The sequence below is a fragment of the Zalophus californianus genome, chromosome 8 (assembly GCF_009762305.2).
Source record: "Zalophus californianus isolate mZalCal1 chromosome 8, mZalCal1.pri.v2, whole genome shotgun sequence".
NCBI classification, from domain to species: Eukaryota; Metazoa; Chordata; class Mammalia; order Carnivora; family Otariidae; genus Zalophus; species Zalophus californianus.
In genome coordinates this window covers 117776396-117790835 of record NC_045602.1, presented here as the reverse complement: position 1 = coordinate 117790835, position 14440 = coordinate 117776396, and the positions used below count along the sequence as shown (strand labels likewise).

The 14440-nt window shown below is 39.1% G+C and overlaps 1 protein-coding gene across 1 annotated transcript in view; it reads left to right on the top strand.

Annotated features, from left to right (window-relative positions):
- Window positions 1–14440, top strand: part of SAMHD1 (SAM and HD domain containing deoxynucleoside triphosphate triphosphohydrolase 1) — a 57191-nt gene that overhangs the window by 31736 nt on the left and 11015 nt on the right. Inside the window, exons 8-13 of the mRNA XM_027621825.2 lie at window positions 1567–1667; window positions 1836–1944; window positions 3172–3263; window positions 4288–4403; window positions 12803–12942; window positions 13722–13817. Of these exons, the coding sequence (XP_027477626.2) occupies window positions 1567–1667; window positions 1836–1944; window positions 3172–3263; window positions 4288–4403; window positions 12803–12942; window positions 13722–13817 (654 nt within the window). The remainder of the gene's footprint in view (window positions 1–1566; window positions 1668–1835; window positions 1945–3171; window positions 3264–4287; window positions 4404–12802; window positions 12943–13721; window positions 13818–14440) is intronic.

Here is a 14440-nt window from a genome sequence, read left to right as displayed (position 1 = left end):
TATAGGAGTCGGAGGTAATATCATTTGGAAAATGTAAAAGTATGTGTCTTGTTTCCCCATTAAAATTAACATGTTTGAGTGCTGGGGGGAAAGGTGTGAGGGAATGGGAAGTCGGGGGGAGGGAAAAATGAGGGGGGGCAGGACTCAGAAAAGGAAATTTAAAAAGAAAAAAATAAAATGATAAAAAAATAGCATCTGAAATATTTAGATATATGAAGCCCTAGAAAAAAAGTTGAATAGTTCAAAGGAAAATCTCTTTATTTGTTTGTTTGTTTGTTTGAATTAAAAAGAAGTTGAGGGGCGCCTGGGTGCCATGGTTGATTAAGTGTCCAACTCTTGGTTTTGCCTCAGGTCATGATCTCAGGGTTCTGAGATTGAGCCCCATGTCAGGCTCTGTGCTGAGCATGGAGCCTACTTGGGATTCTCTCTCTCCTTCTCCATCTGCCCCCCCCGATAGATAGATAAATGATAGATAGATAGATAGACAGACAGACGGACAGATTAATGGGGCACCTGGGTGGCTCACTTGGTTAAGCATCTGCCTTCTCCTCAGGTCATGATCCCAGGGTTCTGGGATCAAGCCCCACCTGGGGCTCCCTGCTCAGCAGGGAGTCTGCTTCTTCCTCTGCCTCTCCTCCTGCTCATGCTCACTCTTTCTCAAATAGATAAATAAAATAGTTTAAAAAAATAATAAAAAAGTTGAAAAATAATTTCCCTCTAAGTTTTTTTTCCTTGAATAAATATACAAATCTATTTGTAAGATATAATAAGATGAAGAGCTGGATTTTGAGGCAAATACTCTATTTCCAAAATAGGGGAGCTTCAAAAAAAATTTTTTTTTAAGATTTCATTTATTTATTTGACAGAGAGAGAGTGTAAACGGGAGAGGGGAGCTACAGAGGGAGCAGGAATAGGAGTCTCCCCGCTGAGCAGGGAGCCCGATGTGGGGCTCGATCCCAGGACCCTGGGATCATGACCCGAGCCAAAGGCAGACACTTAACGACTGAGCCACCCAGGCACCCTCAGATTTTATATTTTAAAGAAATTTTTAAGCCAAGAAAAGAAGAAAGCTTGTTGGTTATGAGAAATGTAACGAGTTAGGATCCCTTTTTTTTTTTAAGATTTTTTTTTTTATTTATTCATTTGAGACAGAGAGATACAGAGGGAGAGAGAGCATGAGCAGGGGGAGGTGCAGAGGCAGAGGGAGAAGCAGGCTCTCCGCTGAGCAGGGAGCCGGATATGGGACTCAATCCCAGGACCCTGGGATCACGACCTGAGCCGAAGGCAGAGGCTTAACCATCTCAGCCACCCAGGCGCCCCGAGTTACGATCCTTTCAATGGCAAAAGGTTTAGTATTAACAGGATATCACATACCTTAGCATTTCTTTAACCTTTCCTACTAGTTTAGAAATTAAGTGGAAGAGGGAAAGAGTAGAACCTCCTAAGTTATCTCACATTCCCATTCAAGTATCTGTTTATGATTTTTAGGTGAACACAGTTGCTTTGCTTTGCTTGTAAATAGATGGTTCATATCCTAAAACTTTGGTGAGTTTTCTTGTCTTCCAGTGGCCATATAAAGGGCGTCCTAAAGAGAAAAGCTTCCTTTATGAGATAGTGGCCAATAAAAGAAATGGCATCGATGTGGACAAATGGGATTATTTTGCCAGGTATGCTCTGAACACTTCAGAAAAATTGGTTAAAATCCTTACATGCTTTAAATATATTTAATTTTTACCTAAATAAAAAATGAAATTCTTGTGTACATTTAGTGTTAATATTTAAGGTACAGTTTCCTCGTTGAAAAATTTTCTCTCTCTGCTTTGGAATCTTTCCAGGGACTGCCATCATCTTGGAATCCAAAATAATTTTGATTACCAGCGCTTTATTAAATTTGCCCGTGTCTGTGAAGTAGATAATAGGAAGCGTATTTGTACTAGAGATAAGGTGAGTTATGTCAGAGGAACAATAGAGAAGCTGTAGTTCCTAGTTCCAAGTCTAGAAGTAATCATTCAATAATTTGGAAAAATCACAACCTGGTAAATTGTCAATCATTTTACTTTACACTTAGCACTTGTAAGTATCTAAAAGTTCTTTTCACTTCTGCAAAATTACAACAGACATTTATTGAGTATGGTGCTGGGCACTGTTCTAAGTGCTTTAGGTGGATTAACTTGGTCCTCACAACCCTATGAAATAGATACTATTTTTATGCCACTTAATAGGTGAGCAAACTGAAGCACAGAGAAGACATATAGTTAATAAATGGCAGAACTGGAGTTTCAGCCCAGAAAGTTTGACTCAAGTCTCAGCCTTAACCATAATTAGTTATCTATGTTAGTGTTTCATAATAGGTAAAATACTAAATCATTAGGTCCCTGCTAGATTAGAGTCATGTAACTAAAGAGTAGTATGGGATTTTACCATAGAAAGTCTTTCTTTGGGCGCCTGGATGGCTCAGTCGGTTAAGCATCTGCCTTTGGCTCAGGTCGTGATCCCAGAGTCCTGGGATCAAGAATGCATTGGGCTCCTTTCTCAGCAGGGAGCCTGCTTCTCCCTCTGCCTGCCGCTCCCCCTGCTTGTACTCTGTCTCTCTCTGACAAATAAGTCTTAAAAAAAAAAAAAGTCTTTTGAGAATAAAGAATATAAGAAGAAGAATGCCTAACTTCTAGACTTGTTGAGAAGATTAAAAAACATATTGAAGATGCCTAAAACAGAACCTGCTACAGAGTTAAAAAAATAGATTAAGAAGAAAAGTTGAGGGACGCCTGGGTGGCTCAGTCGGTTAAACGTTTGCCTTCGGCTCGGGTCATGATCCCAGGGTCCTGGGATCGAGTCCTGCATCGGGCTCCCTGCTCGGCGGGAAGCCTGCTTCTCCCTCTCCCTCTGCCTGCAGCTCCCCCTGCTTGTGCTTGCTCTCTCTCTGACAAATAAACAAATAAAGTCTTAAAAAAAAAAAAAGAAGAAGAAGAAGAAAAGTTGCAAACCCAGAAGAAATGGTTTTCCTAACCTGCCTTGTAGTTTTTTAATGGACTCAGGGATTTTAATGAGGTAGCTCCTGTGCATAGACTTCTTGTCTGTCACCGTCCCTTTTCCTTGTCCTATGTACTTGTCTCCTAACAAGGGTAACATAACCTGACCCTACAATAATATTTATTTCATGTTTTCCTTCAGGAGGTTGGGAATCTGTATGACATGTTCCATACTCGCAACTCTTTGCACCGCAGAGCTTATCAACACAAAGTTGGCAACATCATTGATACGATGTAAGAAATTTGACTGCTATTTCTCCATAAAATTTTTTATGATGCTTTGTTAGATCATTCTTGGGTCAAGTTGAGATTTCTAGGTGAATTCAAGTGAATTTTAAATGAATAAATCTAAAAGGGTTCCCTTACTACAACAAAAAACTAGCATAAAGTAAAGGGAGGAGAATGCATAAAGGGGATAGATGAAGGGTGGAAGAGTTGGCTTCAACTAGTCATGAAGAGGCATGGCTTAGACCCTCCCCAGAGCTAGTTGCTTCTGTGCCAGATGTTAGTATCAAGGTGAGAGATAAGACGTGAATAATTGACACTCTAAAACTAATGACAAAAAGTTAATTTTAAGGATGAAGATTAATGTCTGTCCTCACCCCGTCAGTTATTTTTCAAAATTAGTGGAAAATAGTGAAGCCGATAGGAATTTCACCTCTTTTCCCCAACCCAGTGAGAACCATAGCAGAAAAGTTCGGCCAAGTACAGATAAAAGTACAGCCCACACATCTCTCTGAGACTCAAAGACCCATGAAGAGTTCTCAAAAGCAGAGTGTGAATTAATTCCATGTCTCTGAAATAGTTCTAAACTGACATGAGCAGACTAGTTAGAATACATCCACCCATTTGTATGGTTGTTCCTTTGATAAGAAGTTTTTGTTTTTAATTCAGAGAGTTCAGAGAGATCTAGGTTCAAAGCCTGGTATTGCTTCTTCCCAACTTGGGTAAACGAAAATACTTCATTTCTGCATCTATAAAATGGAGGCTGATTACATCTATCTTGTTGGAAAGATTAAATAAGATAATATATCCAAAGCCCCACATAATGCCTGGATCCCAGTAAACATGGTAGCTCACAAATCACCATGCGCTTATTTATGCCTTTATGTATGATCCAAAAACAGTTGTCTTTAGAACATCATGTCTCAGGATTTTACTTCTTTGAAGTAGAAAGATTTCTTTAACTTTAAGCATGGCATTAAGCAAATACTCAAATTTTCTCATAAGCATAAAATTTTTATGAAATGATCTTTAGGATTACAGATGCTTTCCTCAAAGCAGACCCCTACATAGAGATTACAGGTGCTGAAGGAAAAAAGTACCACATTTCTACAGCAATTGATGACATGGAAGCCTTCACTAAGCTAACAGGTAAGAGCCAGAAGGTAACATAGGTGGTCCATCTCAGATAAAGTTAAGCTGTCCCTGGATCACAGATGGGTTATTTTCCAAACATTCCAATATATTTGGCTTCTCAAGTGATTATATGCTTTTGGAATTGAGTTTTATCTCTGCTTTGTATTAACAATATAACCTTGATAAAGTTATTTAACCTCTCTGACTCTTAGTTTCCTCATCTATAAAATGGGAGTATTGCTATCTTGCATAGAGTTTTGTCATAGTATTTAAATGAGGCATAACACCTAGTATTGTACGTGGCATGTAAGTACCCAATGTTTACTATTATTTAAGTTATAATACAGCTGGACTAATAGCAGACTCGCCCTTTTAACATTATTTTTGTTGTAAAACACAGGGAACCAGGAACATTTTGCCACACTAAAGCAGAAATGAAACCTGCAGCTTAGGGTGGGAAGGGAGAGGTGAAGGAGTTGCAGCTGGTTATTTCACATGGGGAAGTGCAGACTGAGCAATAAAGATCAACAAAGCAAAAGGAGTAGACAAAAAAGTATGTACCAGTTGCAGTTCTTAGTTGCATATCATGAAACTGATTGTGTTTAAGAAGAAAGTTAGAGGGCACCTGGGTGGCTCAGTTGGTTAAGCGACTGCCTTCGGCTCGGGTCGTGATCCTGGGGTCCCGGGATCGAGTCCCACGTTGGGCTCCCTGCTCAGCGGGGAGTCTGCTTCTCCCTCTGACCCTCCCCCCTCTCGTGCTCTCTATCTCTCATTCTCTCTCTCTCAAATAAATAAAATCTTTAAAAAAAAAAAAAGAAGAAAATTAGAAAGCAGTCACATAGCTTGTAGAATCCGTGGAAAGGCTGGAGATTCTTTTTTTTTTTTTTTTTAAGATTTTATTTATTTGGGGCGCCTGCGTGGCTCAGTCGTTAAGCGTCTGCCTTCGGCTCAGGTCATGATCCCAGGGTCCTGGGATCAAGCCCCGCATCGGGCTCCCTGCTCAGCAGGAAGCCTGCTTCTCCCTCTCCCACGCCTCCTGCTTGTGTTCCCTCTCTCGCTGTCTCCCTCTATTGAATAAATAAATAAAAAATCTTTAAAAAAAAAAAGATTTTATTTATTTGAAAGAGAAATAGAGAGCGAGCGAGCGAGAGCACAAGCAGGGTGAACGGCAGAGGGAGAAGCAGACTACCCGCTGAGCAGGAAGCCTGATGTGGGACTCGATGCCAGGACTCTGGGACCATGACTTGAGCCAAAGGCAGATGCTTAACCAACTGAGCCACCTAGGCACTCAAGGCTGGAGATTCTTAAAATGAGCAAAAACAACACAAGCTCAGTGGCCTAAGACAGCCAAGATCACTTTCCATGAGGTTCCTGTGAGTGGTACTACTACTCTTCCATCACTGCTCGATTCTGCAGCCCGCTGCCAGAATGAGACCCATACCAGTTCCTCTGAGACTCTCTTTGAAGAACCAGTATTCTTCATGTCCAACCATTCGCAGATTGATACTTTTGTAGAACACTAAAAATGAATTACCAGTAAAATGAAATAGGGGGGGCAGGACATACAAAATACAAGCCCAAATATTTAGTATTGAGTTTGACAGACTTATATATTTCAATAAATTTAATCAAAAGAAACAAAAATTTAAATAAGAAAAGTTATATATATTATTCTTTAAAAATATGTGTGTAGGTAATGCAGAGTCCCTATTACACTTGTAACTTTTTAGTCATATTCTAATCATAAATAAATCAAAAATTAGAAGTGAAACAGTGATTCCTCATATTAGCTATCTTTGTGCACACTCAGAACATTGTGTATATCAGTATTTAAGGTTTATAATATAACAAGTGATTTTCCTTCTTAATCTAGATTAGGTGACACAGTCCCTCACAGGGGATAATGTGTATCTAAATTGTTTCTCTGTTTTGTTTTAATAACATCATAGTTGATACTAACCTCCCACTGTTGTGTTGGTAGGAATGAAAGATGAGGTTATATAACAATTTGAGCAAGTTGGGGCCTATTTTTAACTTTGTTCATAATGAAGCAGATGATGCCAAAAGTCATCTTAAAAAAAAAAAAGTCATCTTCGGTCTTCATCAGAAGCCAGTTCTAACAATTTATCCTGTAACATTATATTACATTTCTACCATCTCTTGGTGAAAAGAAATGAATTGGGGATTTTATGCACTTTTGGGTTAACTGACAAAACATAAAGTATACAGTTTAATGTGATCTTACCACATGATTGTACAGAGCTCTTACTCACCGTGAAGGTTCTATAATGCCCAAACTGGCTTTTACCCTGTTCAGTGAGATGAATCCACTGATTTTTTTTTTTTTGAATCCACTGATTATGCACTTGGATATTGTATTAATGTCAAAAATGCCAGATAAAATATTAGGTCACATTTTTGTGCTTTATCTGCCAGAGTATGGGAGAACAAGCATATGGACTTTCCAGCTGTCATCATTTGAGACAGGGATAATCTTATCTTTCTTGCATACTATTCGGAGCATTGCTATAATCCTTATTGGCCTTAACTACCTGACCTGGAAGGAATAAGTCCATGTGAGCCTTTGCCATGTTACCTTTGCTGCTTTTCCAAAAGTCAACTTACTTTATCTAGAAGTCTCCAGTTCTTGTTTTTTAATTTTTTAGAATGTTTTTCCACTTACTGGGAAGTGTTGAAAACCTACAACAGTGTTGAAAGAATTTTACAGTGAACACTTGTACACTCACCCCCGAAATTCTAGAATTTACTGAACTTGCTTTATTACTTATCACTTACCATTCACCCCCTAAATTCTAGCATTTACTGAAGTTGCTTTATTACTTATCTATCATTTACCATCCATCTTATTAATCCATCTTATTTTATCCATCTTATTAATCCATCTTAATTTTGATGCATTTTAAAGTTTTTTTTTTAATTTTTAAAAAGAGATTATTTTTAGGAAGAGAGAAAGTGTGCATGTGTGTGTGCGTGCATGATGGGGGAAGATCTCCAGCAAACTCCCTGCTGGGTGCAGAGCCCAACATGGGGCTCGATCCCAGGACCCTAAGGTCATGACATGAGCCGAAACCAAGAGTCGGACGCTCAACTGACTGAACCGCCCAGGTGCCCCAATTTTGATGCATTTTAAAGTAAATTGCATGGGGCACCTGGGTGGTTCAGACAGTTAAGCAGTTGCCTTCAGCTCAAGTCATGACCCCAGGGTTCTGGGATCAAGCCCTGCCTCAGGCTCCCTGCTCTGTGGAGAGCCTGCTTCTCCCTCTCCCTCTGCCTGCCACTCCCCCTGCTTGTGCTCTCTCTCCCTCTGTCAAATAAATAAAATCTTTAAAAAAAAATAAATTGCAGATACCACTACACTTTACCTTAACTCCCTTAGCATGCAGATTAACTAAAGTTCAACAATTAATTTTAGATTTTTTCCTTTTAATGTAAAATTCACATGCAATTTGTATAAATGTACAAATCTTACATACATTTGCTAGTGTTTTGACATATGCAAGATACAGAACTTCATCTTCTCCTTAGAAAGTTCTATTATACTTCTTCCCAGTCAATTCCTGCCCCCGCCTCACCCCTAGAAACAACCACAACTTGCCAATTCTAGACTTTTTTTTTAAAGATTTTATTTATTTACTTGAGAGAGAGAGAATGAGAGATAGAGAGCACAAGAGGGAAGAGGGTCAGAGGGAGAAGCAGACTCCCCGCTGAGCAGGGAGCCTGATGTGGGACTCGATCCCGGACTCCAGGATCATGACCTGAGCCGAAGGCAGTTGCTTAACCAACTGAGCCACCCAGGCGCCCTAGGCTTTTTTTAAGTTTATTTATTTTTAATAATCTCTACACTCAACATGGGGCTCAAACTCAGGACACTGAGATCAAGAGTCGCATGTTCTTCCAATTGAGCCAGCCAGGCGCCCCTGTTCTAGACTTTTATATAAATGGAATCATACAGTGTGTACTCCTCTCTGTAGGGCTCCTTTTTACTCAATGTTGAGTATTTGAGATTCATCCAGACTGCATGCATCACTAGTTTATTCCTTTTTATTGCTGAGTAATAGTTCATCATATGAACATAGTTTATCTGTCCTCTCTGCTTCCTAGTTTCCTATTTATAAATGTTCCTATAAATATTCCTATAAATGCTTCAGCCTGCATGGAAGTTGGCTATCTTAAGCATTGCAAATGTTATGACCACTGTCTTAGGTAACCATTTTCTTACATTAGTCTTTATCCTTCAGTATTCCTAAGCAATAGGTGGACCTTACTTCCCTTCCTTCCTCTGCAAGCCCCCTTATCCTGAAATCCCTTAATTAAATTGGAATGATAGAATGTTAAATTTATTTATTTATTTTTTTAAAGATTTTATTTATTTATTCGAGAGAGAGAGAATGAGAGAGAGAGAGAGCACATGAGAGGGGTAAGGGTCAGAGGGAGAAGCAGACTCCCTGCTGAGCAGGGAGCCCGATGTGGGACTCGATCCCGGGACTCCAGGATCATGACCTGAGCCGAAGGCAGTCGCTTAACCAACTGAGCCACCCAGGCGCCCAGAATGTTAAATTTAAAATTTACTTAAAACTCCTCAAGGGGTGCCTGGGTGGCTCAGGCAGTTAAGCGTCTGCCTTCGGCTCAGGTCATTATCCCAGGGTCCTGGGATCGAGCCTGCATCAGGCTCCTTGCTCAGTGGGGAGCCTGCTTCTCCCTCTGCATGCTGCTCCCCATGCTTGTGTTCTCTCTCTCTCTCTCCCTCTGACAAATAAAATCTTAAAAAGAAAAAAACCACCTCCTCAAATGAGGAAACAGAGGCCAAGTGAGGGAAAGCAACTTCTTCTAATAAATGGCAAAGCTAAACTCAAGTCTTCTGACTCCAAAGTTGAATGTTGCTTATACTATTTTAGAGTGATATACAGTTATTCAGTTTAACATACAAGCAGTGTCCTTAACTTTCATACATAACTCTTTTCTGAACACAAATATGTGGAACAAATAGAGCTTTCCCACATGGCTAGTGGGGCAAATGGTACAGTCACTTTGAAAAAGTTTAGCATTTTCATATAAATGTATGTTTATCCTATGATCCAATAATTCCGCTTCTACCTGCTTACCCAACAGAAATGAAAATGTAAGTCCACCTAAAAGCCTGTACCTTATAAGAATAAGGTAAAAGGCATAAGAAATACCATCAGTAAAATTCTGTGGGGTTCAAAGGAAGGAGGAATTACATCTCTAGTTTGGTTGGATTGAGGAAGATTTCACAGTGAGGTGCCTTTTAAGATGAATCTTGGAGATTAGTAGGCTTTCAAGAAGTGAGATTTTGGGGCACCTGGCTGGCTCACTCAGTGGAGCATGTGACTCTTGATACTGGGGTCATGAGCTCAAGCCCTGTGTTGGGCATAGAGAATACTTAAAAATAAATTAAATTAAAAAAAGAAGTGCGGGACGCCCGGTTGGCTCAGTTGGTAGAGCAGGTGACTCTTGATCTTAGGGCTGTGAGTTTAAGCCCCATTTTGGGTGTAGAGATTACTTAAAAAAAATAAAAAGAAGTGAGATCCTGTGATGGGGGAAGCATTCCATTAATTCACCCAGGAATAGGGTAGCTAAAGGCATGGATTAGAAAAGTGTGGCCTTACTATGTTAAAGTAAAATTGCTGTTTTTCAAACTGTGTGTATAATAATATGTAAAGAAATAATAAAAACTATAGATGGACAGGTGGTTTGTAAAAAGCATCACTGAGAGGATGAGGAATGTGTTAACCATAGATTGATTAGGGAGGAATGTATACACATCAGTGAGGTGAATGACATAAGGCTGTTAATATTTTATTTTGCCAAGAAAAAGCATTTTTGGTAAAACTCATATTGCAAAATGCAATAATTGATTCAGTCAACGATTACCAATTAATGCTAAGCCATTGGCTGAAAACTTACTGGGATAATTATACAGTCTCAAAATATTACCCTGTGGATTATTTGTTAATTACAAAAGGAAAAATACATTTATAATAGAGAAAGCTGGGATTATTGCCTTAACCAACTGATGGAATTTTAACAACCAATAATGGTAACATCTCATTATGTGACTCCTGATGCATTGAGCCAGGCACATCTGTGTTCTTTTTTTTTTTTTTAAGATTTTATTTATTCAGTTGAGACAGAGATAGAGAGAGAGAGCATGAGCAGGGGAGAGGGAGAATCAGGCTCCCCACCGAGCCAGGAGCTAGGAGCCAGATGTGGGGCTCGATCCCAGGACCCTGGGATCATGACCTGAGCCGAAGGCAGATGCTTAACAATCTGAGCCACCCAGGTGCCCCAAGCCAGGCACATCTGTGTTCTTGACAATAGTGTTTAACCTGAATCTAATGGTAAAGAAACAGACAAGTTCAAAGTGTGAGACATTGTCCAAAATGAGCGTCTAAACTTTTCTAAAATGTCAACATCATGAAACAAGTCAGGGGAATTATTTAGTTTTAGATTAAAGGAGACTAATGGATATGACAACTAATGTCATCCATAATGCTTGATTGGTTTCTCTATCCAGCAACATAATTCCATAAATTGCATTATTTCAACAATTAAGCAAATTCAAATATAGACTGTTATGTTAGATATTTTTATATCAGTCTTTAATTTTTTGGCACTTGATAGTGGTTATGTAGAAGAATGTTCTTGTTCTTGGGAGATACATGCAGAAGTATTTAGTAGTGAAGGGTCTTGACGTCTGTAATTTTCAAATATTTCATCAAAAATTTGTGCGTGTGCAAAAAAATTGTGTGTATACACATACACAGTGTATGCATATGTAGAAAAATGTTAACAGTTGATGGATTTAGGTGAAAGGTATTTTATTTCGAAATTTTTCAAAATAAGTCGGAGGAATAAAAGAAAAGAAAATTAACTTCTGGGGTGCCTAGCTGATTCAGTAGGGCAAGAGACTCTTGGTCACAGGGTTGTAAGTTTGAGCCCCACATTAGGTGTAGAGATTACTTAAAAATAAAATCTTTTTTTTTTTTTTTTTTTTATTTGGGGCACATGGGTGGCTCAGTCGGTTAAGTGGCTGCCTTCAGCTCAGGTCATGATCCCAGGGTTCTGGGATCAAATCCCACATTGGGCTCCTTGTTTGTGCTCTTTCTCTCTCTCTCTCTCTGGCAAATAAATGAAAAAAATATTTTTTAAAAAAGAACTTTTAATAAAAACATTTATTTATTTTAGAGAGAGAGAGAGAATGCAAATGGGGGTGGGGGGACGCAGAGGGAGAGAAGCAGACTCCCTGGTAAGCAAAGAGCCCAATGACACTGGGCTCAATCCCATGATCCTGAGATCATTACCTGAGCTGAAACCAAGAGTCGGAGTCAGATGTATAACTGAGCCACCCAGGTGCCCCAAAAATAAAATCTTAAAAAATAAAATATAATCTTAAAAGAAAAAAGAACCAACTTCTGCTTTTATCATGGAATGGAACATTACAAAACTTTTTATTATGAAATTTACAAATTCCTCGTACCCATCACTTAGTTGCAACAATTATCAGCACAGCAATATTGCGTCATCTGCTCTATCCAACCACTTCCATAAGATACTATGCTATTTTAGGAGGGAAAGAATGAAGGGGAGTAAGTCGGGGGGGGAGACGAACCATGAGAGATGATGGACTCTGGAAAACAAACTGAGGGTTCTAGAGGGGAGGGGGGTAGGGGGATGGGTTAGCCTGGTGATGGGTATTAAAGAGGGCACGTTCTGTGTGGAGCACTGGGTGTTATGCACAAACAATGAATCATGGAACACTACATCAAAAACTAATGATGTAATGTATGGTGATTAACATGACAATAAAAAAATTTTTTAAAAAGATACTATGCTAGGGCGCCTGGGTGGCTCAGTTGGTTAAGCGACTGTCTTCGGCTCAGGTCACGATCCTGGAGTCCCAGGATCGAGTCCCGCATCGGGCTCCCTGCTCAGCGGGGAGTCTGCTTCTCCCTCTGACCTTCTTCCCTCTCATGCTCTCTCTCTACCATTCTCTCTCTCTCTCTCAATAAATAAATAAAAATCTTTAAAAAAAAATAAAAATAAAAAGATACTATGCTATTTTGAAGCAGATCTTAGACATAATTTTATAATTACTTAAATATTCTCTTTAAGAAAACAAAACATAACAACAAAGTAATACACCCCTATTTCCCATCACCCAGCTGTAAGCCATCAATTCAGTACAGTCTTGCTTAATCTCTACCCTCTCCCGTTCACTAGATTATCGTGAAGCAAATCCAAGACACTGAATGTTCTACTGTGCTTACATTTAAATGTCCACTTGAAATCATTTCAGAAGTACAATAGTGTATGAGTCTTCTTAAATCTTTTTTTTTCGTCTTAATCTAACTGAAATTTTATCAAATTGGCAGATAACATTTTTCTGGAGATTTTATATTCTTCTGATCCAAAACTGGATGCAGCACGAGAGATTTTAAGAAAAATCGAATACCGTAATCTATACAAGTATGTGGGTGAGACTAAGCCAAAGGGAAAAACAAAAATTGAAAGGGTAAGTTGTCAAACACCTTTCCAGTAGTGAAAGGTCTCTCTCTTCCATTTGTCCTCCAAGAGGAAACCATTAACCATTATAATACCACAACTCTGTTCTAAGCCCTTTACATTCATTTTTACTTAATCTTCTCATCAATAACGTGTTCTTTGATCCTGTAGATGAAGGAACTGAGGCTTGGGAGAGATTAAATAACTTGCCTATGGAAGCACTAGTGAGCCAGTATTCAAAGCCAAGTCTGACTTGGTCCAAACCTTTACTGTCTCATCCCAGAAGTGAGGGGGGGCCTCCCAAATTTTGGCTAGATCCAATGGCAAGAAAATGGGGCCTCAAAATATGGTATCTGCATGAGCTTCACGGAGACGCTAAGGACCTGCTGTTCATAATTTCTTCTTTCACACTATATCAGGTTCTCCCAGATGGTGCATGCCAAGTATCTATATCTGTTTTCCCCTCTTGCTTGTGGAAGGTTTTTCTCTTTGCCAGAAAGCCAGTAACATGAGCCATACTGATAACCACACCCTGCCTCCTAACACTTTCCTCTTATTTTACTAATAGGTCAATGCCACATTTTTTTTTAATGTGAAAATTTTGTTAAGAGAATCACTCTATTGTGGTTTGTTTGAAGGATGGCAGAAGCAGAAGCCACGTATTTGTTAGGGCTATCTCTACTCACTTTTCCTAGTAAAGTGCCATTTTCAGAGAGGGAACCTTTTGTGGCATAAACACTTAATGATGAAAAACTGGGGTTCTAACATGAGGAGTCTTGTCTTTTCTAGGAAGACTATAAATGCCTTCCAGAGGAAATTGCCAATGCTAAACCTAGTGACGTAGTGCTGGAAGCTGAACTGAAGGCTGAAGATTTAATAGTGGATGTAAGTAGTTAGCCCGATAATATACTAAGACATTTTTTTAAGATTAAAGCCTCCCCCGTTCCATTATAAAAGTATTACATGTTCATTAAAGAAAATTTGGAAAATACAGAAAAATAGAAGGAAGGAAAAGAATCACCTGTGAGCTCAAAGAATCAACATTAGCCAGTTTTTTAAATTTTCTTTGACATTGATATTTTCAATGTAATCGTGATCATGTGGTTAGCAGAACATTGCATATATTGATTTTTGAATGTTTTCTTGATCACAAAAGTAATCTATGCCAATTATTTTTTTTAAATTGTCTATGCATACAAAGGAAAAAGACTTTTTAGCTCCTTCATAGAGGCTGTAGTGTCCTGTATCCTAACAAGACTATCAAATGGCTTCTTCACATTTTCTTTTGTTTCTTATAGGAGCCACTTTTCAGAGTTCTACTCCTCTGAAATCTTGGGACAGTGTTGCCCATGAATTTTTTTCCATAAGCCTCTCATTTGCTGTTTTTCTTGTTGACGCATCTTTGGTGAAGGGTGATCTCTCCATAACCATTCTTTACCAAGGGATACAATGAGTGAATTGTCCTTGGACCCAGTCTAGTCACTTGGCTGAGGGTTGAAGTGCCTCAC